Raw genomic sequence first — 25,600 nt, forward strand, 5'->3', positions numbered from 1 at the left:
AATTAATGCAATACTTTTTCCTCTCTGGAGTCTTAGTGGAATTATATAAATGTTTAAAAGTTCTATTGTGGTTAGTTAGCATTTGGAGTTCACAGTTAAATTATTCAAATTATTCAAATTCATATCTGCAGATGATGCAATATTCATGGCGGAGATATCTTTTCCTCCTGACTGATCACCTGACTTATGCGTTGTAATCAAATAGTTATTGGAAGAAGTAAAACAACTTTTGTCACTCACATCAGTTTTAGTTAAAAAAATAAAAATAAAAAAAAAAAATCCCCAACCACCTACCACTTAGACCGTAATATTTGTACTTTACAATTTATATTAAGAAATCACTTTATCTTCCATTGGAAATGCAGCGTTCTAAGATGAAGCACAGCAGCTGCTTTAAAAGTGCTTTATGTAAATTGAGAAAAGCAAGTGATGACCTATTTGTATGCATTTGAAACTGCAGTAGTTCATAGATTCCAAGGCAAGAAAGGATCACTGTGATAATCTTATCTGATCTCTTGTATAACACAGGCCATAGAACTTCCCCAAAATATCCAATTTTGATTTAAAAATGGTCAGTGATGGAGAATACACCACAAACTTTGGTAAGTTGTTCCAATGGTTAATTATTCTCACTGTCAAAAATGTACGCCTTATTTCTAGTCTAAATTTGTCTATCTTCAACTTCCAGCCATTTAATCATATTATACCTTTCTCTACTCAGTTGAAGAGCCCAGTATTAAATATTTGTTCCTCAGTGTTTAAAGTTAAAATGTAAAACTGAGATTGAGAATTATAACTATTGTATCAAAATTAATTTTAAAAACCCCATCAATTTTCACCTTCTGAAGAGCAAAAAAATTCTCAGGATTAAAAGAAAAAGTTTACTTGAGGATTAGATTACCAGTACTGCCTTTAAAACAAACATCCCTGCTCTGGATTATTATATTGCTATTCACAGTTGACATGTTGTTCAACAAAACTCCAATAAGCATGTGAGTCTGTGGTCGCCAATAAAATGCAACATGAATTCAGATTCATATGCTATGGCAAAAAGTAACAAATTGGCTTAGTCAGCACTACCTGTTAACTGTCATGATTATCCTAGAACCAGGGGTGAAAGTAAGTTAAAGGATTTACTGGTATGCCGGAGTCCTGAGCATGGGGCGTGGCCTCAACCGGAAGAGGCAGGGCCTTAAATCCCCGGGCCCTTTAAATCTCAATTTAAAGGGCCCGGGGTTCCAGCTGCGGTAGTGGCAGCTGGGAGCCCCAGGTCCTTTAAATCACCTGCAAGCTACCAGCTGCAGAGGCGACTGGGAGCCCTGGGGCTTGGGGGCGATTTAAAGGGCCCAGGCTCAAGCTGCCGCTACTGCAGTGAAGCCCCAGACCCTTTAAATCACTGAGGAGCCTTGGGGACTCCCGGCTGCCACCGTTACCCCGGGGCACTGGGCTCTGGCAGAGCTTTAAAAGGCCTGGGGCTCCGCTGTGGTAGTGGCCGCCGGAGCTCCGAGCCCTTTAAATCCCCGTCTGAGCTCTGCTGCCCGAGCCCTGGGGTAGTGGCGGCGGGGCTCCGGTGGCGATTTAAAGGGACCTGGGGTGGTAGCAAGGGCTGAAGCCTCGGGGCCCTTTAAATGCCCGCTGGAGCCCTGCCACTGGTACTCCAGGGCTCGGGTAGCAGGGCTCAGGCAGGGATTTAAAGGGCTCGGGGCTCTGGCAGCCACTACTGCTCTGGCCCTTTAAATTCCTGCCAGAGCCCCTCTGTCACTACGCCAGGGCTTCGGCGGGGATTTAAAGGGCCCCGGGGCAGTAGCGGCAGCTAGAGCTCCGGGGGCCTTTAAATCCCCGCTGGAGCCCTGCTGCCGCTACCCCAGGGCTTTAAATTGCTGTTTGGGAAAGCCGCTCCCGGTACGGCGCACTGGCTCTTTCCGGTATGCCGTACCGGGGCGTACCGGCTTACTTTCACCTCTGCCTAGAACTAATATGTTTTCCCACATGACTGTCCTTGCCCACTTAAGGGAAAAATAGTGTTTAACATGGTATTAGTTAACGTGTGACTTTATGCATTTTCCTTGTGTAGACATTCTCCAAATGAACTGTAACAGTTTACAGCAGATCTTGGAAGGAGAGAGAGGTAAAATGTGTAGTATCTGAAGATTCATGAGGAAAATACCAATGTTTTGTTTTCCTGAAGTGTAGATTTATTTTTTTTTTTCCCTCCTGCATTAGTAAATGAGCAAGGAGATGAATACCGTGATCTGTGAGGACAGTTAGGAGCCACTAGCATTAGCAATCCTCAGACTGTCTTTACCTTTCTCAGAACCCTTGGAGAAACCAGGAGAAAGGGGAACAAAGTATAAAACGGTGCCGTGATCATCAGATAGACCATGTATCTGCTGCCCAGGGATGGAGGTTTCTGAATATGGTGCAGATTTTCTGGCAAATTTTTGGTCCTTTGAAAAGACAGCAGAGATCTACTTCAAGGCTCCCTCAGATTGAGCCATGACTGTCCTGGTCAGGGACCACTGACTGGGACTGATGGTTTCACTCAGCAGTTTGCCTGTAAATTGAAGATTCTCGCCATGTGAGTTACTTTTTAGGCTCAAATCCTTTTCCACCCATTCTAAAAGAGCACTCACTTGTCTAGTGCTGTATGTGGACTCCCCTTTTTCCTCCTGGCCATTGGTATGAGACCACAACGGCTTTCTCACTGCTCTGGGCTTGAGGATGTTGATATGCTTTCTTTTCTTTTTCTGGATCATATCTCTTGAGGATTTCTGGAGAAAAATATTGGTCTCTACATCCCCAAGGCTGCTGCTGTTGAGGACTTTTCATAGTGATTCTTGCAAAGTCATGTCATTCAGTAGATTTGGTTGGAATTTCTATCCACTGAGGAGACTGTCTAATGGCTGCACTGAGAAGAATGGATGCCTGAAGCTCATCTCTGAGGCTCAGTTAAGTCTGGAAAGCTCTTGTGATGATGGGAGTGCTCTCTGGTCTACTGCACCAACTCATTCATACAGGTTGTGATTTTCAGTAGCTGAAGCACTTGTCTGACTGAGGTCTGCATTTCCCTGAGCTGCTTCAGCAGGTTGATTGGCTTCTTCCACACTCTAAAAAGGGTAAGATTCACCCAATGATGTTGTGAAAGCGGGCTCATGGATTAATAATTTGGTTGTTTGGAATTAATTCACTTTTGTCCTGGTTGAAAAAGCAGAAGAGATGCTGCTGCTTATCTTCAAACAGGAGACAAATATACCATTTTATATCAAGAGTTCACATAGCAATATTGAAATTTTATATTTTTCATTGGTGGTTTTAGTGATTGGTGTTTCTCCTGTTACACACACAAGCAATATTAAAAAAAAAAATAGTACATATCTCTGATGCTAAAGAACTATAATTCCAGTGACCTCTTAGCTCTCTCTAATTTAGCCAAGACTGGAACTGTTCAACATTTTCATTACTGTTAGTTTAAACCAATTGAAAAGGAGATTTAGTTGAAATGGTAATAAAAATGCTACCAGCCAAGGAAATCTTGTTTATATTACAGCTCCCACTGTTGCTAACACTGGTTCAACCAATAGGATTTTTAAAAAATTCCTATTGTGGACAAGGTTGCATTCTTGCTACAGTCCTCCAACAAAGAGATGAATATAAAATGTAAACAAATAAAAATGGAAATGTCTGAGACCATCACACTCTGTAAAGGATAAAACCCCAAATATTTCACTTTTTTACGGTTCACATAACTCCTGCAGTTATCAGAAATATCATGTAGGCAACTGCTGCATTTATGAACAAAACTTTCAATATCAAATTTCAGTGTGTCTGAGTGTTTAGATCTTAATTCATGTTTTCTTGTTATACATAAATAGCTATCTTTAAATTACTTGAGTTGAGTAAGCCTTCAGAAAAAGGGGTACATCTTATTCTAATAATGCAGCTTTGTTAATTATTTAAGAAATGAAAGTGTCTTGATAGTAGAATTGATATTAATAGGATGTATTACCTAAGAAGCTCTTAAATGCTGTATTAAATTAGCACAGCTTTTTAAAAGCTCTTTTTGAGTCTGTGGGTTTTTTGTCTTAGATATTATAATGTAGTTAATAGTTAATAGCTTCATACAAATTGGTCCGCTTAGTTGCATTTGTCAACATGTCAGTCCTCTTCTGGAAACTGTAGACAAGATTCTGGAACAAGGCTGTTGTTATAATGGCCCAGAACAGTTGATTCTGGTTAAAAAGCTAACAGGCTAGAAAATGGTGCTTTGTTGCTCCCAAACAAGAAGAAGCAGCCCAGATTCCATTGTAATTGTGGTTTTTGTAAAAAACCAAAACAAAAAAACCCACAATGCAATTTACAAAACACAACCAAAATCTCCTTTTCTGTTACTGTAGGAAATCAGGAGCATGATTATTTGAGTAGACTACTGCCCCATTTCTTTTTGAAAAAAATGTACTGTCCTATTAAATGGTGCAGATCATCCATAGAAGTATTTATATGAAAAAACAATAAGTATTAACTTGGGTTAAGATTTTTTTAAAGTAATTAGTTTCGAGTGGCTTAGTTCTTGACAGTGCAAATCTTGATGCATGTTGAAAGCACCTGACTTTGAATGATTGTCTATACTTCGGAAAGTCCGACCCCTTCAAGGTAGTTACTTTTAGAAGTCTTAGTTTTTTAGGTTAAATTATTAAGAGTTTGTGTCTGTCACGTTAATGTACATCTTATTCATGGATGTGTGGTTAGATTGAAAGTTTAGTTTTTGCTATAAAACTGAGCAAAACTGTTCCTGGAATAGAGCATGTGTTAGACCAGGGGTGGGCAAACTACAGCCTGAGGGTCACATCTGGCCCTTCGGACGTTTTAATCTGGCCCTCGAGCTCCAGCCAGGGTGTGGGGTCTGGGGCTTGCTGCACTCCGCACAACTCCTGGAATCAGCGGCATGTCCTCTGGCTCCTATGTGTTGGGGCAGCCAAATGGCTCTGTACACTGCACCTGCACCAAATGCAGCCCCTGCAGCTCCCATTGGCTGGGAACTGTGGCCAATAGGAGCTGCAGGGGCGGCGCCCATAGGAGCTGGAAAGGGGACATGCTGCTGCTTCCGGGAGCGGCTTAAAGTAAGTGCCACCCGGAGCCTGCAGCTGACCCCCTCCGACGCCCTGATCCCCCTGCCACAGCCCTGATCCCCCTCCTGCTCTCCACACTCCTCGGTCCCAGCCCAGAGCTCCCTCCTGCACCCCCAACCCTTCATCCTCAGCCCCACCCCAGAGCTCGCACCCCCAGCTGGATCCCTCACTCCTCCCAACCCTGCGCCTCTGCCCCAGCCCCCTCCTGCACCCTGAACTCCTCATTTCTGGCCCCACCCCAGAGCCCCTACTCTCAGCCAGAGCTCTCACCCCCTCCCACACCTCAGCCCCCAATTTCATGAGCATTCATGGCCCACCATACCGTTTCCATACTCGGATGTAGCCCTCGGGCCAAAAAGTTTGCCCACCCCTGTGTTAGACAAAACTTGGCATGAGACCTGTAATAAGACCATGATGCCTTTCTCTGCTTGCATCATTGGTGGGAAATAGCTGAGGGGGCTGAAATAATGGCTAATTGGAGATTAATAATAAATTGAGAAAGGATTGGTCTGATTATTTTTGCATTCAAAAACACTCATTGCGGCATTTGTTTTCATCTTAAGGATTCCTCTCAAGAACAAACTCTGAAACATTTCTGAATTAGCATTTGCATAATTACTGAATGGTAAACATTTTAAAAGGCTTGGATATGGCTTTGTTTCTCTGTTTTACTGATTTTGTATTATGTAGTCACGGTTTTTATATTGTTTCAGAAATATATAACTTGGGTATAAAATTCACTCCTTTTGAAGGGTCTCAGTCTAGGAAAAGATTGACTTATTTTGTTAAGAATGTAGCCTTTTAAAATGTGAATGTACTAAATGGCTAGACTGTTTTCTAGTGAGTTGTTCTTGTACAAAACTTGATCTGAGGGCTTGTTTTGGTGCATTGGCTTGCACCAGATGGAGTGTAAATTCTAGTATGCACCAGTGTGTTGTGCACTAATTGTGCAGACCCTGCTGCCCCACATTAAAAGTTCCTGATTGCGCATTAACATAGGACTGTTTGAAATGGCACTATGTCTGTGTGTACTTGGGAACGTAGGAACTTTTAGTGTGCATCAGCAGTGTCCACACAGACAATTAGCGCATGACACTCTGGTGTCCACTAGAATTTATACCCCCCTGGTATGCGCTAACGCACCATGTAGACAAGCCCTAGGTATTCCATGTTCTTGCCCAGACTCTAGCGAGAAGGGAATACAGTAGAACCTCAGACTTATGAACACCTTAGAAATGGACGTTGTTTATAACTCTGAACAAAACGTTATGGTGATTGTTTCAAAAGTTTTCAGCTGAATGTTGACTTAATACAGCTTTGAAACTTTACTATGCGGAAGAAAAATGTTGCTTTTAACCATCTTAATTTAAATGAAACAAGCACAGAAACAGTTTCCTTACCTGGTGAAATCGTTTTTAAATTTTCCTTTATTTTTTAATAGTTTACACTGAACACAGTAATGTGCTGTATTTGCTTTTGTGTGTGTGTGTGTCTGCTGCTGCCTGATTGCAAACTTCTGGTTCCAAATGAGTTGCGTGGTTGACCGGTCAGTTCATAACTCTGAGGTGCTACTGTAAATTAGCCTCTGACTTCTAGAAGCTGGGACTGGATGACAGGGGATGGATGGATCACTGAAAAATTGCCCTGTTCTGTTCATTCCCTCTGAAGCCTCTGGCTCTGAGTGATGTTGGAAGACAGGATACTGGGTTCGATGGATAATTAGTTTGACCCAGTATAGCCATTCTTATATTCTTATGTTACCAATTAAGCCGAGTAATCTGGCATTAGTAGTAGGCCATTATCCTTATGTGGACCAGTCACTAGAACTGAAAGGGATACACATTTTGGCAATGGTATTCACAGCTATTGACTGGACAATAGAGGAATATTGAAACTCTAGAATCCTGGGTTTGGTTCATCGTTCTGGAATTGAGTATGCTCTAGTGGTATAGCTCCTTCTACCTAGATGTAGATAGAAATATGACCTTGGACTTTTCTTTGTCATTTGTGTGGCAGCAGAATGGTTGTGTCAACACAGAGTGCAAGTTTTGGATTACTGATTTTAATTGGCATGTTACACAGTTCAAATAAACTGTATATTCTACATACTCATCTTATCACACTCATTGTTTTCTGTAGGACATGTCAGAATGTAAACACATTGTGATGCAGCTTTAGATTACTCAGTTAACTGTTGAAAGGTATATACAGGTGCATCTGGCACACCTGTCCTGTTCTGTTCCTTTTAACGTGTTTGGTCCCAGCCCATCTATTTTTTGTATTTCTTTGATTTTATTCCATCAGAAATTGTTGCTGAAGCATACACTCTGAACAGATGCAAGCGATTTGACATAAACTAGACTTAAAGTAATTGATTTCACTCTTTTTGAGGATGGGATTATTTATTAGTAGTTTCAAGATACATTACTGACTTTGAAATACCTTTCCACTTTAAAGTTGTATCTGCAAACAATACATTATGTGTAAGTACAGCAATAACATTTATGTATTCCTGGGCTTTTTTAACAGAAGAAACTTGAGATGTACAAAATGTAGATTGATGTACGAATGTATGCCCTTACCTTGAATGCGATATTCAGTTCTGTTCACTGCATCTCACAAAGGACATAGAAATGGGAAAAATCCATGGAAGGACAACAGAAATTAAAGTAATAAAAAAACTTCCAATGAGAAGAGATAAAAACCTGGTCTAAAATATGTTTATCCAGCTTACTGTGGACTTGAATAGGTGCGAACATGTTATAGATAAAGTAAATTAGAATAATAGAAATGTAGGGCTGGAAGGGACCTCAGTAAGTCATGTAATCCAGTCTTCGGTGCTGAGGCAGGACTAAGTGTTATCTAGACAAGTGTTTCTCAACCTTTTTGGTAACAGGGTCTAGTTTGCTGCTTTCCTAAACTGTGCCAGGGAGATTTCAGGGACCGGTGCTGGTTCACGGGCCAATCGTTGAGAAACACTGATCTAGACCATCCCTGACAGATGTTTCTCTAACCTGTTCTTACAAACAAACATTGGGTGCTTTTTTTTTACTTGTAATTCTACAGTAAAGGTGAGTCCAGAGAAATTAAAAAGAACAGTTTTAAAATGAATAAAAGGTAATACCCAAAGTGAACCATTTCAAATTAGATTAATTTTAGGAGAAGTGTTGCCAGTTGTAAATTTCTGAAAACAAAGGTTCTAATGAAAACCCTGACAGATGCTTAATTTTAATAGTATTAGTGCCGTTAGAATAATAGGTTAGGGAGAACAACATGGTGAACACTAGGAAAAAAAAATGGGTACACAACAAAAACATGAGTACACACAAAAAATATGGGTACACAACAAAAACAGCATGCAAATTATTAAACTAAGTGTCTTGTAAGCAAGGCTGTGCATAATCATACTCTAGTATATTGAAACCTGACACTTGCTAGTTCTCATGGGCTTCCTTGTGGATAGAGTGAGTAACCTTTCCTTGCCTAAAGAAGAGAGAAACAATGGCACAGGAAAAGCTATGCTATTTACCAGCAAACGGCTCAATCTAGCAACAGCTTTGATGGTAAAAGGTTGGGTTTTTTCCCCCTTAGACTTGAGGCAACAGCAGAGATGGGTTCAGCAATGTTTGCATTTCTGTTATGCTATATCACAAAATATTGGGGGGGAAATTTCCGCGACTAATGTAAGTTAGAGCAGCAAAATTTGTTTATGGTAACAAATTTCTTTCTTGGTTTTTATAAGTGTTTGAATTTTCATGGCAACCATATAACATTTTCTATTAAGCTTTAAGGAATTATTTATCCTAACCTGTTCCTGTTCTATCAGTCAGAGCAGCTGTTGTAACATATTGGTGGATAAGTGTTCTGGACTCCCATTAAATTTAATGTAGGTTAGAGGTTCAATAATGGGAGGATTTTATATTTTTTCTTAGAGGGAAGTTGCTTTACTAGTTTCTTTGCTTAATTGACCCTTCCTCCCTTTTGTCACGTCATATATTTTAAGCACTGTCTACGCTGTGTCTTAGGCTGGCGTAGCTACATCTTTCAGGGGTGTGGATTTTTCACCCCCCTGAGAGACGTAGCTATGCCAATGTAAGTTTTCAGTGTAGATCAGCCCTAAGTTAATCGAGTAAAGAGAGCTTCTCTTCCAGCACTCTTCCTTCATCAGCCTCAATCTTTACATTAGTCTTTTCTGCTTTTTTAGCCATCCAGTGTTTGTCAACCTAGCTACCACCTCTCGAGGAGGTGGATTTGCTACAGCACTGCAGCTGTGCTACAGTTTTAAGTGTAGATGTAGCCTAGCTCTGGTGACTTGAAGCTGCAGCTCTCAAAATTGAAGAGGAAGGGGGTCCCTCATGAACGAACATGGAATGGTGCCTTCAGTGGCCCGCTCTTTTTGTTATTTGTGCCATTTGAAGCCCTCTTCATCCCTGGAGAAAAGTCTGAAACTTCTCTTTCTGGCTGGGCAGTAGGCAGGCAGCGTGAAAAAAGGGTGATGTCTGGGCCTCAGCCTTAAGCCCGGTGGAAGCTACAGTGCAGCAAGGGTAATCAGAAGTCTCCTAGAATCTTCACCATCCTATTTTATCTCCTTTTGTGGGGGGGAGGGGTGCTTCCTGCAATTTCCCCACATCTGGGGAGGATTTTAATGTGGCTTCCTTTGGAGCCCATCAGTGCTGCTCTGTCGAATAGCTAGAGTGGTCCTTGCAGAGTGATGAGTGAGGGACTTCCCCTGAGGGTCAAGCATACTACCACTGCAATGCTCCCACCCCATGGAGTGTGAGGGATATAACCTATAATGTCCAGTTAATGCTAATTAGTAACAGGGCTTGGCTTACCATCTTCAGAAAATTATGTAGCTCTGGGGTGTAACTTAAAATTTTAACCAAGCCATATTTAGCTTACAACAGGTAATGGTCAAAATGAGTGTCCTACATCACTCTTACTTTTAAGAATACTTGATTAAAAATTCTGCTCTTCCTACAACAGAAAAATTTAGTACATAAATTCAGTAATGTCAGCATTTTTATTGTTTGAAAAATTTCATTTCCTACCAGGGTTTAAAAATGGAAAAGCTTGTCAGCTATTAAAGCTTATGGTACAATATGTCTGTACACTCCGATACTATTTACATACCAAATAGATGCATCTAATAGACATGCATTCCTGTCTGAAAAAAGAACTCTCATACATGGAGAAACTTTCACAGATTCTAAGGCCAGAAGGGACCATTGTGATCATCTAGTCTAACCTCCTGTATAAACCAGGCCATAGAACTTTTCTAAAATAATTCCAAGAGCATATCTTAAAAAAAAAAACAAAAAAAAAAACTTCATTTAAAACTTGCCAGTGATGGAGAATCCAGCACGACTATTGATATTTTTTTCCAATAGTTAATTATTCTCACTGTTAAAAATGTATGCCTTATTTCCAGTCTGAATTTGTCTAGTTTAACTTCCACCGATTGGATCATGTTTTAACGTTCTCTTCTAGATTGAAGAGCCCATTATTAAATATTTGTTCCTCACATACATACATACAGGCGAGTCTCATCTTATGCGCATTTAACATGCTCAAATTCAGCTTTGTGCGGTTGGCAAAAACAAACAAAAAAACAAAAACAAAAAAGAAAAATAACAATTACTGTACCTGTAGTGCGGGTGATTTCGCCCGCCATTACACTCCATGTAATTTTGACTGTGTGCGACTTTCGCTTTACGTGCTACTGTGGAACGTAACCCCAGCATAAGATGAGAATCGCCTGTACTGTAATCATGTCGCTCATTAACCTCCTCTTTGTTATGCTGACTAGATTGAGCTCCTGGAGTCTGTTACTTTAAGGCATTTTTAAAATCCTGTAATCATTCTCGTGGCTCTTCTCTGAACCCACTCCAATTTATCAGCATCTTTCTTGAGTTGTGGGCACTAGAACTGGACACAGTATTCCAACATCGGTTGCACCAGTTACTCAGCTGAGTTGGTAACATATGACCATTCTTATGTTCTTACTGGGTCAGACTAATGGTCCATCTAGCCCAGTATCATGTCTTCCAACAGCAGCTAGGGCCAGATGCTTCAGAAGAAATAAACAGAACAGGGCAGTTTTTCAGAGATCCATCCCCTGTCATCCAGTCCCAGCTTCTGGCAGTCAGATTCCTAAATCTTTTTCAGAGTCACTTCTTCCCAGGATGGAGTGCCCCATCTTGTAAGTATGGCCTGCATTCTTTTTTCCTAGATTAATAGTATTATATTTAGCTGTATTAAAACACGTATTGGTTGCTTGCATCCAGTTTACCAAGCAATCTCTCTGTATCACTGACCGGTCCTCTTCATTATTTACCACTCCTGCAATTTTTGTCATCTGCAAACTTTATCGCTGATCAGGTTTTTGATAAAAACTGGAACTAATCTCTTCAGGACATCACTGGAAACCCGCATTATGATGATTCCATGGTTACAGTTACACGAGCCAGTTTTTAATTCATTTAATGTGTTCCATTTTGTTTCATTATAATTTTTTAATCAGAATGTCTCCCAGTACCAAGTCAAATGCCTTACAGAAGTGTACGTATATTCCAGCAACACTATTACCTTTTTCAACCAAACTTGTAATCTCATCAAAAAAGATATCAAGTTAATTTGACAGGATCTATTTTCCATAAATCCGTTTTGATTTGCATTAATTATATTACTCTCCTTTAATTCTTTATTAACTGAATCCCATACATTTTAAAATGTATTTGGCTGAAAACATCAATCCATTTGTAATCATCACTTGCTGCTAAAAAGTTTCTGGTCAACTTGCTAATAATTTAGTATAAATTATCTTTTAATAAAGGCTTAAATGTTCCCAACCCATCTTCTCAATCTACTTAATTTTATAATAGGCCATAAAGCAGAATTTGTGTTACTACCTTAATTTGCTTGTCAGTTTTCTGTAATGTCCCAAGCATAGAATTGTGACTTAATTGCAAACCTGAGCAAAAAGGTTCAGGTAGGTGGGCAAGAATTCTTATTCAAACTTAAATATGTAAAATAATTTCAAAGGGAATTTAATAAGTGTTTGATCAAAGGACATTTTTTGTTATAAATTTTGTTTAAAATGTTGTCCTCTTATAAGCTTTCTGTATTGTGAAAGTCCTTTCTTAAACAGGTGCATTAAGTCCACAAATAGGTAAATAATGACCAGAGCTTCCAAAATTAAACAAGGGCTTTCCTCCTCTGACTGCCACAAGATCTAAAGGCTGTGGTTAGATTTCTATCTCCAATGAAATCAGGTCACTTCTGTTCTCTCCTTTATGCTCCTCAAAGGTCAGTAGGCTGGTATAGCAGTTGAAAAAAATCTTAGGTGTAAAGCTATGCTAATCTTATAAGCTGCAGCATGTTTGGTATAGACACAGCTGTACTGCTTCATTAAGTCTCATGTATGAGTCTGTAAAAGTGAGTTGCTATTTTCTTCATCTCATGGATATATTTTTATTTTGGAGTACTGGGATGTTGAAAATTCTACTAAATATTCTTAAAACACGTGGCATTACTTTACTAAAAGTTCTCAGTTAAACTATATGGGGAATATATAAAGCCAGTGTTCATCCATAATGCTGTATCCAATCTTGTCTTAATTTATCTTTTTTCATATCTTTATCATTTTAATTTACATATCCAAAGGCAAAGATATACTTACCAATTTATCAGTCAGGGTGATACAGACAATATTGCCACCTGCTTGGACAGTATTCTTTTTGGAAACTCAACCTTTCTCTGGAGCAGTGGTCTCTAACCTTTTTACGTACAAGATCACTTTTTTTATTTAAGTGCAACACAAAGATCTGCCCCACCCTTCCCTGAAGACCCACCCCACTCACTCCCCCCCCCCCCCCGCTCGCTCTCCCCCACCCTCACTCACTTTCACCGGCAGGGGGTGGGGTTCAGGAGGTGGTGCGGGCTCTGGGCTGGGGATGAGGGGTTTGGAGTGTGGGAGGGAGGCTCTGGGCTGAGCCTGGGGCAGTGGATTGGGGTGCAGGAGGGGGTGAGGGGTGTAAGCTCTGGGAGGGAGTTTGAGTGCAGGAGGGAGCTTCGGGCTGGGTCAGAGTGTTGGGGTGCAGGAGGGAGTATGGGGTGCTGGCTCTGGGAGGTGGGGGCAGGGGGTACAGGGTGTAGGAGGGGGCATGAGGGGCTGGCTCCAGGAGGGGGCTGGGGGTTGGGGTGCGGGCTCCTGCCGAGCGGCACTTACCTTGGGCGGCTCCCAGTCGTCGTCGTCGTCGCCGCAGGGCTACTCGCTGCCTGCCCTGGCCCCACGCCGCTCCCGGAAGGGGCCAATGCACCCCAGCGGCCCCTGGGGGCACACATGACTCTGCGCACTGCCCCTCTCTGCAGGCACCACCCCCACAGCTCCCATTGGCCACAGTTCCCTATTCCTGGGAAATGGGAGCTGCGGGGGCAGTGCTTGCAGGCAGGAGTAGCCTGTGGAGACCTCTGCCCCCCCCTTTCCTGGGGCAGTGCTGGCCGCTTCTGGGAGCGACGTGGAGCTGGGGCAGGCAGGGATCCTGCCTTAGTGGCAGCCCTGCTGCAGCTGGAGATCGCGATCGACGGGGATAGTCTCCAGGATTGACCAGTAGATGTGATCGATTGGTTGGTGACCACTGCTCTAGAGGATTACTGCTATGCCTTTAAACTTGTGAAAGTAATTACTATTTTCCTTTGCATGGATTACTCACATTTTATCATAGTATTCCTTCTAGTATACTCTGGAAAAATGGTGTTTTTAAAATCCAGAGAGACCAAACATTGAGAGGTATTTTGCACGGTATAGTTAAACTTTGTTGACGTAACCAATGATTGTGGAAGACCCTTTGCAAATAACTTAATATTGCAAACAGTCCACTGACCTAAAATGATACATCCCTAAAACATTTCTGGCACTATTTACAAATATTAAACTCTATCATCTGATAGAACATGAGTGCATATATCTGGTGTTACTTCTGAGGTTTGTGCAGTTCTGTCACTTTAAAAGTGTTGCAAACCAGTTGGCTTTTCTCTCGTATATTCCTAAATTAGAATTTCACTGGATGCTTCTAGCTTTAAAAGTAGCACAGCGAAACGGACTGTGCTAAGGTACAATTCCAAGGTTACTGGTATTATTGCAGTCCACAAGATCAGTTCTTTTCTCTGTAGTCTGCCAAACTTTTCAGGTTCTGATACTGTAGCTCAGTTATGCAGCTCTTTGTTGTGACATGCTACTGTGTCAAAATAACACAGGTTCCTAAATTCATTCATGGATTCCAAGGGACCACTGTGATCTAGTCTGACCTCTTGTATAACAGAAATCATAAAACTTCCCCAAAATAATTTCTTTTGAGCTAGAGCATATTTTAAAAAAAAATCCAATCTTGATTTAGTAATGGCCAGTGATGGAAAAACGCATATCTAAAAGTGGACAAAAGTTGTCTGAGGCCAGCAAGGGGAGGATGAGACCTCTTACAGACTTTTACAGATTATGTGGAATTTGTCAAGCTTCTAAGGTCTTGTCTTCATTAAGAAGAAAGGTGTGTTAACTTGAGGTAAAATCCTAGTGAAGACACGTCAGTTTGTTTTCACATGAGTTAACAAGTCAAGTTAAACCCTAGGCTTCCCCACCCTTAACATGACCTGCTAGCTGGTGTGGAAACAATAGCTGCCTTGTCTTCACTAGGATTTTAGCTTGATTTACTTACCTTGAGTTAGGTAATGTAAAAACACACTCTCCCCCCAGGCCCCCAGTAGCAGATATTACAGTCAGTGGAGAGTTTAAAAAAAACTATTTACAAAGTTACCACTGGCTAGTGTGTGTGTGTGTGTATATATATATTTTTTTAAATTAGCGCTAACCAAGGAATCCAGCAGTGTGTACTTTCTAGTTCACAGAGTGTGTCCTGAAGCAATGTGTACAGCTCTCATAGCATATTGTTTGATTCCTTGCCAAGTATGTTTCATGGGAACAAACTGATTTATTCTATTCTTCAAGCACATATCCAGGAGTGTACACTTGTTGAAATATTTGACTAGAGATGAATAAGTAGATACAGCATAAAATACTTTGCATTTCTGGAGTACTTTCCATCAGAGGATCTCAAAAACCTTTTACAAACTTTAGTACATTAAACACCCTAACACCAATGCGAGCTAGGTGATTTCCCTGTTTTACACAGTGATAAACTGAGGCATAGGTTGTAACTTGCCCAAGCTCATAGGTCAAGTCATTGGCAAAGTTGGAAATAGACACTGTGGTTGATATTCTCATCTCTGCTTTGGCCTCTTCATACTGGGTAAAAGGGCTGGAGTGGTGTAGAGAGGCTCTTTTTAGCTTCAAATCCAATAGGTTAGGATTCCCCTGGTGCAGGAATGGAGGAAGACAATCATAGAAATGTCTTCTTAAGAACCTTCACGAATCCTGATGTAGAGGGTATGCCAGGAGCAGGTATATGAGTGGGAGTGGCGTGTCAGGGCAGGGCTGCAGCACATAGGACTGAGGAAGTTCTGAGCAGTGCTGCAACCCAGAGGCAGTGAGGTGTACAGGCTGATGTAGTTCGGACAAGCCCCTAAGGTCATCTGTTATACCAGGAGCTGCAGAGCAGCCCAGAATTGGGAGGGCACAAAGGTTGCTTAAAGCTACCATCCCCCCACCAGCCCCTGGGTTGTGATTTTTGTATTGCACCTCTTTAGAAGTGCAGAACAAAATCTCAGCCTGTGTCATCTGGCTGACTATGGCCCATATCACATAACATTGTGACTATCTTCGGTGATGCTGAAAGGAAATGTAGGAATGAGTAGATGACTTGATTACGCTTCCGGTAGTATGCCACAAACTCAGGAATTATTTTTATCTTTGGCAATATTTTGTTTTCCTTGAAATCAGCTAGTGTGTACAATACATAAATTCCCATAGAATTAGAATCTGCACAGCACATAGTACTTAGAGTTAAGCTCTGTTAATACTGTAAATAAATTAGAGAATGAAAGGATTTTAGAATGCATTTTATAGATAATTTAAATCTCTAACATACACCCACTCAACTGCTGTCAGCTTGCAATCTCACCCATTTTCTGTCTGGAAAAAGTCACAATAAGAAATTAGTGTCAGTATCTATGCTGTCGGTGCGAATAATTTAGTTGTATATCCAGTGCGCAGTAAAAGGGTTGAGCTAGCTTTATGAACTTTGGTGACTCTCTGCACAGTTTGAAGCAATTTATGAGGGAAAATGGACACCATGATGAGAGTGCTCAGGGCTAGATCTTTTAAAAAAACATTTTACATGATAGTGAAACTGTTCGTGGTCTGGATTTTTACTCAGTTTACATGAGTCCCTTCTGCCCCCCCCCCCTTTTTTTGTTTTGTTTTTGTTTTAAAGGGCGTGGCGGTGAGGTAGGCTGAGAACTGGATTCTGGCTGTGTTTGGCCCCAGCTGAGAATTCCATGTGGGAGTTGCTTTGAAGACGGAGCACAGCTGCCTGAAGCTGCCTCCTGCACCAGCCACTGGCTACCTCACCTGGGAATAGGTGTATCAAGGGCAGGGAGGGGGTATGGTGAATTCTTCTCCACTGACAGTCTTACCTGTTTGTAAAGCACCTAGCATACAGTTGGCTACTATATACAAATTAATATAATTGGATTTTTAACCAAAATCAGCATTTCTGGGCATCTTATGGCAAGTCACTGTATTGCTAAACTGACACCATTTGCTGTAGTGGCGGTGTATTTGCATAATGTCAGAAATAGTAAGCTAGCTTTCATTTTGCTTTGGTACTGCATTAATAGTCTCAACTGTAAAAATTTCAATATTTGTTTTTGAGTGAAATTAGACCTCATGAAAAATGAGGAATTAAATTCTTTTAAATAATCTTATGAACAACCCATCAGTGTCCAGAATACCTAAACATTATGAAATACCCTTATTTTGCTTTGAATGCTGCCTTGTGAATTGTGGGTTGGGGAAAATCTCTGTACTGATGAGGAAAATGGTTTCTTTTCTGGTTAGAATATTCCTTTATTGCGGATATTTGAAGCCATTGTTTAATTTTTAAAATAATAATAATGCTGTGTTATAGTGACAGTTGCCTTAAAATCTCAAGGCTTAACAGATATTAAGTGTCATAATGAGGCAGATATTTTGAGGCAGATATTTTTATGAGGCAGATATTTTTAAATGCATTTTACGTATGGGTAAATTGATGCACAGATAGTTGTGAGCTGGAAAAAACATTTAATGACATTGCCTCTGTTTGCTTTAAATATCTAAAAATGAAAATGCAGAAAGTACAAACTCTCAAGCAAATTAATCTGTAAAATTAAACTGTTTTATAGAATGAGTTGTTTTGGGCATGAGTGCACCACAGTTGCTCAGGTTAATTCAGTAGCTATACCATTCAAAATACACAACTTTCTTCACTGACTACATAATAGAATGCATTAATTTAAAACTAGAGATCTAATTTCAAATCCCTGATACCTTAGAATCGTGGTAGTTACTGCAAAAGTCTGAAATGATCGATCCCTGAATTTATCAGATTAGAATGGAGTCTGAAATTGTTACCGTTAGCACAGTAAAGGTCTTCTAGCTGTAGTTTTCTTGAAAGCATCATATTTAAAACTGCTTTCTTTCCAAATGTCAAACTTTGGAATAATCAGTTACCTTTTGTAAACTTTTAATATGATTGAGGGTGGCATTTAGCTGTTAGATTGCTTTACCTTTTCATATAGTATGCGTAAATATTTTTAAAATACCTGTTACTAAAAGGAAACCCTGAGTCTAAAATATTTCTGTCTTTGATTTTTGTAGTGTTGATGTCATGACGGCATACTGGACCATTCTAAAGATGCACTGCAGGTACTGATGGGAAGGGGTTCAATATGAATATAAATGATGTTGGAGGAAGACGACGCTTTGAGGACAGCGAGTTTACACTACACATATACCCTGGGAGCATTGCTGAAGGGACCATCTATTGCCCCATTACTGCCAGAAAAACATCAACAGCTGCTGAGGTAATAGACTCTCTCATTAATAAACTCCAACTAGACAAAACAAAATGTTATGTCCTAGCAGAGGTGAAGGAGTTTGGTGGGGAGGAATGGATTCTCAACCCTACAGACTGCCCTGTCCAGCGCATGATGTTGTGGCCCCGCATGGCCCTCGAGAACCGATTGAGTGGGGAAGACTATCGCTTCCTTCTGAGGGAGAAGAATCTAGATGGGTCTATTCATTATGGCAGTCTCCAGTCCTGGTTACAGGTGACAGAAGAGCGTCGCAGGATGATGGAACGTGGATTCCTTCCTCAGCCACAGCAGAAGGACTACGATGATTTGTGCAGTTTACCAGATTTAAATGAGAAAACACTCTTGGAAAATCTCAGAAACCGCTTTAAGCAGGAAAAAATTTATACCTATGTAGGCAGCATTCTGATAGTCATTAATCCATTCAAATTTCTCCCCATTTACAATCCTAAGTATGTCAAAATGTATGATAATCATCAGCTGGGAAAGCTGGAGCCCCATATTTATGCTGTGGCTGATGTGGCCTACCATGCTATGCTTCAGCGCAGGAAGAACCAGTGCATTGTGATTTCAGGAGAAAGTGGGTCAGGGAAAACACAAAGCACAAACTTTCTGATTCATCACCTCACTGCTCTCAGCCAGAAGGGATTTGTTAGTGGAGTAGAACAGATTATTCTTGGAGCTGGACCAGTGCTTGAGGTAAGATTAAAATGATAGTAGCGATGCAACTATTTTCTGATGTGTAAAAAAACAAATAGTCCTGATTTTATATTGCCAGTCTGGGGGTATCTGCTAAATGATAATAGTAAGCAAGACTATAATATTAACAATAATACAATTTAGGTGTGTGTCTTCTTAAAGACAATACAATTTTAACTTCCTTGAAAAAATTCAGTGAACAGTTATTTTATGAATTTATTAATAACATGCTTTTTCACTTTGGCATGCTTTAGCAGTGCTATAAAATAGTGAATTTTATTTTATAAAACACCTTAGAGATCCCAAAATAATTTCTTTGAATTAACAACCTTAACTACTAGAAAATTTAAAAATGGAGTTTACTGCACCTAGTGCATTGGTATTGTTGCTTTCAAAATACTGTCCGTGTTACAGTTAACTTTATTGGGATTTTTTGATTAAAAAAAAAAGCTAATTTGTACTAAGATTTTGACAAGCTTTAGGTTGGAAACCTTGCTCCTCCTTTCCCATCTGTCAGAAAAAATAACGTATACTAGAAAATCTGCATGTGTAGTCGGTTGCCAGATGAGAATTTATATAAAGAAAAAAGTTAGGTGAGCTGGACAAATAGTTCTTCAGGTGATTGCACATGTCCCCGTTCCACTTCAGGTGTGTGCATGACCATAGATGGAAATTCATCCCTAAGGTCTGGTCTGCACTACAGAGTTAGGTTGACATAAGGCAGCTTATGTTGACCTAACTATGGAAGTGTCTATGCTTAAATTTCACTCCCATTGACGTAACTCCTGCTTTGAGCAGGGGGTTGGACTAGATGACCTCCTGAGGTCCCTTCCAACCCTGATAGTCTATGATTCTATGAACTGCCTGTGACATTACCCAAGATACAATCTGGACAGCTGAACAACTGTGACCCCTCAATTCTCCAGCTTGGGGTACCTCTTACACTGCTTTGCAGTGAGAGCTACCACTCCTGGTCTGCTCTCACACCGCCTTCAGCATGTAAATCACTCCCAGCTATATTGTATGAGTGCTATAGCCAACCACCCATGAATTACATTGCAGGCAGCACCAGCAATTTCCAGTCCCAGACTTTCCCCTAGAAATGTTCGTCTTGTACTGCCCAGCACCCTCCCGGATAGCACAAGCTCATATAAACTCTGTCATTTCATGAATAGAAAATATGTACAAATCTTGTTACCCCAAATGAAGTTTCCCAAGCACTTCAATCCAAACACACATTGGTTTAGATAAAATAATAAAACAAGTTTAACAACTATGGAAAAATAGATTTTAATTGGTTACAAGTAACAAGCCATAAAGGTCAGAATTGGTTACAAAGAAATAAAAGGTAAAACGCAACTAATATCTAACTTAATGAGCTAAATGCATTCTAGGAAAGGTTTCTCTCACCACTTACTTATAGCAATCTGGATACCTTTCAGCCAGGACCCCTCCCCAAGTTAGGCCTAGAATCTCCAACCGTTTCTTTGACAAAATGTAAATTTCTCGCTCACGCTCTTTTTCCTGCCAAAGAATGGCCACTTAACCAGGTGATAGTCCATTTGATTTTGTTAACACCTGACTGAGGCATCAGTTTGCCTTTTGTCTCTGAGGAACTGGTTTGTGTGTGCTTTCCTAAACTTGGAGCATGCCTCAGTAAAGTCATACAGTAGAATCTTAACTTTACATACAAAGTTGCCACACACATCTTACCAGGACAGTAATGATCAGCAAATTGAGTTTTCAAATGATACCTCACAAGGCAAATTTTGTACAAAATACATTATAATTTTGTAAAAAGGGTGAACATGAGGATACAGACTGTCACACTTCCTCACTACAACGACTTTATAACTCCATCTCTACAAGTGGTGTAGAGTCAAGGTCAATGTAGTTAGGTCAATGCAGTCTCAGTGTAGATACTGCGTTGCTTACATGAACTTCTACTGGCTTTCAGGAGCGATCCAACTATGCCCCACACTAACAGTACAATCGATACAAGTGCTCCTGGTGAGGATGCAAACTGCTGATGCAAGGAACACAAAGTGTAGATACGCACAAGTGATATAATTACTGTGGTGGCTGTATGCCAACGTAAATTAGGTCAACTTAATTTTGTAGCGTACGCATGGCTTAAGCGATATCCATTGGCGCGTGAGCGCCCTCTCCAGTCTTGTGCTTCTGCACAGTGCTGTCAAGGGAGGAGCCAACCTGGAACCCCTTAGTTCCTTCTTACTCCTGTGATCTGCAGTCAGAGTCTCGGTAGGTCTGGATAGGTTATATCCCCAGGTCATGGATCCCATTCCTCCCTAGGACCTGAATCTCGTGCTGGCAGTGTTCATGAGTTCATTTTCTGAGCCAATAGCTACCTCCCTTACTGCACCTGTTTATGCAAGTAGCATTTTTGGTAGCTATTACATCCATGAAAAGGGTGGAGGAGTAACAGGCATTTGTAGCTGACCATCCTGACATGATTTTTTTCTAAGGACAATCCTTAATATCCACATTCTATATTCCTGTCTAAAGTAGTACTGGAATTCCACCTCAAGAGAAAGCCATGTACTTACTGATATTCTTTCTTAAGCCCCATTCTCATAATGATGAGGAGAGACTCTCCATAAATTGGATGTTTGATGGGCTTTGGCCTTTTACTTGGATAGAAGTAGGCAGTTTAGATCATCATCCCAGCTGTGCATTTCAGTTGTCAACGGGCCTTCCATTCTTGATGTAGGGCATTTGTCCTGGATTTTATCCTGCACACATCTATGCTATGACATTGCCAAGAAATCACCTCTGACTGGGTTATAGCACACGCTACAAGATGTCAAGTAGCTTCTGCATCTTTTTTGGCCCACATGTCTACAACAGACATTTGCAGAGCTGCAGCTTAGTCATTGGTGCATACCTTTTCAACTCATCATGCTATGTTTCAGCATGCCAGAGATGATGCCAAGCTTGGACATATTGTTCTACAGTCACTGTTCAGGTAGACTTAGAAACCCAACTCCTGTTTGAACTGCTTGAGGATCACTTGAAGTGGAATGGATGTGTGCAGCCACTTGAAGAAAAAAAGGTTACTGATCTGTTTTGTAACTTTTCTTTGAGATGTTTTGCACATGTCCATTCCATGACCCACCCCTCCTTCCCTTCTATATCAGAGGTTGTCCTGTAAGAAGAAACCGAGGAGGGTCCAAGGTGGCTCCACCATTTATACCATTGTGTAGCAGCACGAATGTGCTGCTGTGACAGGTATCGCTCTAGGGAAAAATCTCCAATTCTGGTGCGCAGTGCATGCACACACCTGAAGTGGAATGGACATGTGCAACACATCTTGAAGAATTATTACTACAGGGCATATTAGTAACCGTTTTTCCCCCACAGAAATTGAACTGAGAACATGGAATACAATTGTTCACTTTTTGAAAAGTGTCCTGATGCTTTTTTGTCATATCGAATTTTAAAAACAGCCTTCCTTACAAACTTGAATTTTGTTTCTGTGATAGGAGGGTAAAAACCTTCTGGACCCAAAAGGGGGCCCGCATCCGAGTTTTCATAATAAAGGGAAGAGATAACATCTCCCTGGGAGTTGGGAAGCTAGGACTCAGAAGTGTTCCTTCAGGAGCTCAAGAGAAGGCAGGATACTACACCCAAGTTTTCAAATATGTTTGTTTGCTAGGAAGAGTGCTACTTCTGGGTGGAGAAAACTGGCTTCAAGTCCTTGAAAGAGTACTTCAAAATGTATTACTTTTGTTTGCTTTTGTGAACTGTTTTGAATGTGTATCCAGATTGCTGTTTTATCTGTCACAGTGTTTTGTACTGCCTCCAATCACAGTGCAAGATTGGCAATAATGAAGTGACTAGTGGATTTCATGGAGTCCTTGTCTCTTCTCCTTTTTCAGATTATAATAAGCTCTGTTTGGAGTAAGATTTTTCCTTAAGAGGGAAAAAATGGGGGTGACTATGTTGTGTATTTAGTTCTAGTTTTTTCAAGTTAGGGAGATTTTGTAGTGTTTCCCTTTGGAAACTTGTTCTGTAGCTGGATCCCTTCATCTGAGAATGCTTGGTTCCTGGTTGTCATGGGCTTCAGATCAGGTTTTGTGATCTGTCTCTTCCCTGAATAGAGCAACTGTTTTGGCATTTCATAGGAGATATTTACCAATGTAGCTGGGACCTGTTCTATTAATGACTTCAAGAATTAGGATCAAGGCAACAAGTTGGTAGCAAAGGAGGACTAGGAGTCTGAGGGACTGGAGCACCGGCCTTATGTGCTCATAGCTGCCTAAATAATGGAGGAGAAAAACAGCTGCATTTTCGAGTAGCTGATATCTTTGCTTTATTTTCATATTCAGCTTCAGATTCTTAGTATTGGAGTAATCTGGTCTGGAGGTGAAAAATTCGTGCATTGCTTTGGACCGGTCTTCCTCTGGGAAGAAGGGGCAAAGTTTCCAACTAACTGGACTTGAAGGAAGGCATCTCACTGATGTGGGGGTCTTTATGCAGATGCAACCTTCACAGAAAAATGAATGAGAATAAATAACCAGGAGTTTTCACAAATTGTTATTTATTCTAAAGTGTTTGTTGCTGCTTATGGGAAGGACTGTGGAATTGGGCTCTCCGTGAAGTCCAGTACATATTGTCACATTTACCAAGCTAACTGCACCTTTGGCTCCCTCCTGATCTCTTCAAGTACACCCTGTTCAGCCTCAAGCTGTCATCTCTTTTGGGGTGGAATCACAAAATTCTCCCACTCTCAGATCAGGCCGTGGGCTGCCAGGCCCCTGTGTTCAACTGAGAGTAACTTAGTAGGCCTGTCTTATCTTGAAGTGTCTGCAGTTCTGTTCCCACTGGGAACAATGTCAGTGGTGACCAGACAAACTTCTTAAAGAAAAGTATGAGCCAAGGCATTTTAAGAGAAACCAGATAATAAAACAATAAACCAGTCTGTATACATGCCTGCCTCTCCCTATGGCTTACCATTCCCTGGGGAAGGCCCAACTTCTTCAGACTCCCTCCTTCCAGAATCTGTTTCTATGTGCTGTTCTCCTGGACAGCTTCTGAAAATTGACCATCCCCCTTTCCCCCTTCCGACTTTTAACTGTTTAACCTTTTAATCAATTAATTCCCATCCTGACAAAACAGCTGTCACTTCAGGCTGGAGCCTAGAAGTATTCCACTGCCCTGTAATTGGCCTCCAGTGCTCGTTGGGAAGGTTTGTTTATCCATAGCTATTAGTTTTCCCCATAACACCCTTATTAAGCAAGATCAATTCATTTTTACAGGAAAGTCTTATAACCCAATATGCAATAACTTCACCTCACTGACCAGGTTGCACACAATGTTCATAAAATGATTACATCTCAATATTCTTAGATTATTACAAAGTAGCTCCATGTCAGTCACACAAAGGATTAATTCTGAGAAGTTAGGGTGCCTATTTTTGAAGTTACTGATCTTATGTGTTTACTCTCAGTTCCTATTGGACTCGGTAAACTTCACCAGATCTCTGGTGGACTTCATAAAGTTTCAGATCCTATGTATGCTTTATATTGTCTGTCACACCTTGTAGGACCAAAGCTTCACTTATGGGTCATAGAATCATAGAATATCAGAGTTGGAAGGGACCTCAGGAGGTCATCTAGTCCAACCCCCTGCTCAAAGCAGGACCAATCCCCAATTGTTTAAGCAGTGCAGGAGCAGAGGTTTAGGTGATCCTGTGAGCTTGGATCTCCAAAGGATGGTAGAAGAGAGAGACTGTGGGAGAGGTAGCTTCTGTGATAGGTTGTCTCTAAAATTCCATTTTTGCAGAGTGTAGGTGCAATGGAAGAGCACAGCTGCAGAATGCATGAGCATCATGGACTGAAAGTCCACTAATGCAGTGCTCTTAAATCTTGCAGGGAGTAGAGTTTCTGGCCCCCACACAATAACTATTTAATCTTTCAAATGTTTATTTTTTCAAATATAACCTTCCCTAAGGGTACATCTACAGTATGAAATTATTTAGAAATTATTCTATTCGAATTTTTGGAAGATATTTTATACATTCGGTCTTCTGTGTCCCCACTAAAGTACGTGAATTCGGCAGGTTACGTCCACAGTACCAAGGCTAGCATCGAATGTCGGAGCGATGCACTGTGAGTAGCTATCCCACAGTTCCCGCAGTCCCAGCCGCCCATTGGAATTCTGGGTTAAGCTCCCAGTGCATGGTGGGGCAAAAACATTCTCGCGGGTGTTTCTGTGTGTGTGTCAGGAAGCTATGGCAGACAGTCATTTCACTCCTTTTTGGCGTGCAGATGCCATACTGCTTTCAGCAGACAGTGCACCGGTGCTCTCCTGCTACTATGAATCCACTTCTCCAACTCAACTCTGCTCTGCCATCGTGAACCGAGCAGCACAGCTTCCGCCGCCAACTCTGCTCTCCCGCTATTGCCATGCTTCCGAGCTTCTCCATGTTGTCTGTCCTGGGCTCCCACCTCCGTGAAAGCCACAGAAGACAACCATTTTCAGCCGTTGTTTGGCTACCATGAACCAAACAGCAGAGCTTCCGCTGCTACTCCTACGTTTCGCGCCCTTTTTCCAGGATTACCTGTGCAGGTGCCATAGCCATGGAGCCTGATCAAATCTCCGTTGCAGTTTTGACCATTGTAAATACCTTGCGCGTTATCCAGCAGTATGTGCAGTACCTGCAAAACCGGGCGAGGAAGCGACGACAGCGCGATTACTATACTGATGAGGACATGGACACAGAC

General features: G+C 41.2%; 1 protein-coding gene across 21 annotated transcripts in view; it reads left to right on the top strand.

Moving 5' to 3' along the window:
• Positions 1-25,600, top strand: part of MYO9A (myosin IXA) — a 457,919-nt gene that overhangs the window by 77,837 nt on the left and 354,482 nt on the right. For 20 of the 21 annotated variants that reach the window (XM_043524473.1, XM_043524485.1, XM_043524478.1 and 17 more), the window contains one exon: positions 17,941-18,854. In XM_043524473.1, the coding sequence (XP_043380408.1) occupies positions 18,012-18,854 (843 nt within the window). In that variant the 5' untranslated portion in view covers positions 17,941-18,011. The remainder of the gene's footprint in view (positions 1-17,940; positions 18,855-25,600) is intronic. The other variant, XM_043524490.1, reaches the window with a different exon arrangement.

The sequence above is a fragment of the Chelonia mydas genome, chromosome 10 (assembly GCF_015237465.2).
Source record: "Chelonia mydas isolate rCheMyd1 chromosome 10, rCheMyd1.pri.v2, whole genome shotgun sequence".
NCBI classification, from domain to species: domain Eukaryota; kingdom Metazoa; phylum Chordata; order Testudines; family Cheloniidae; genus Chelonia; species Chelonia mydas.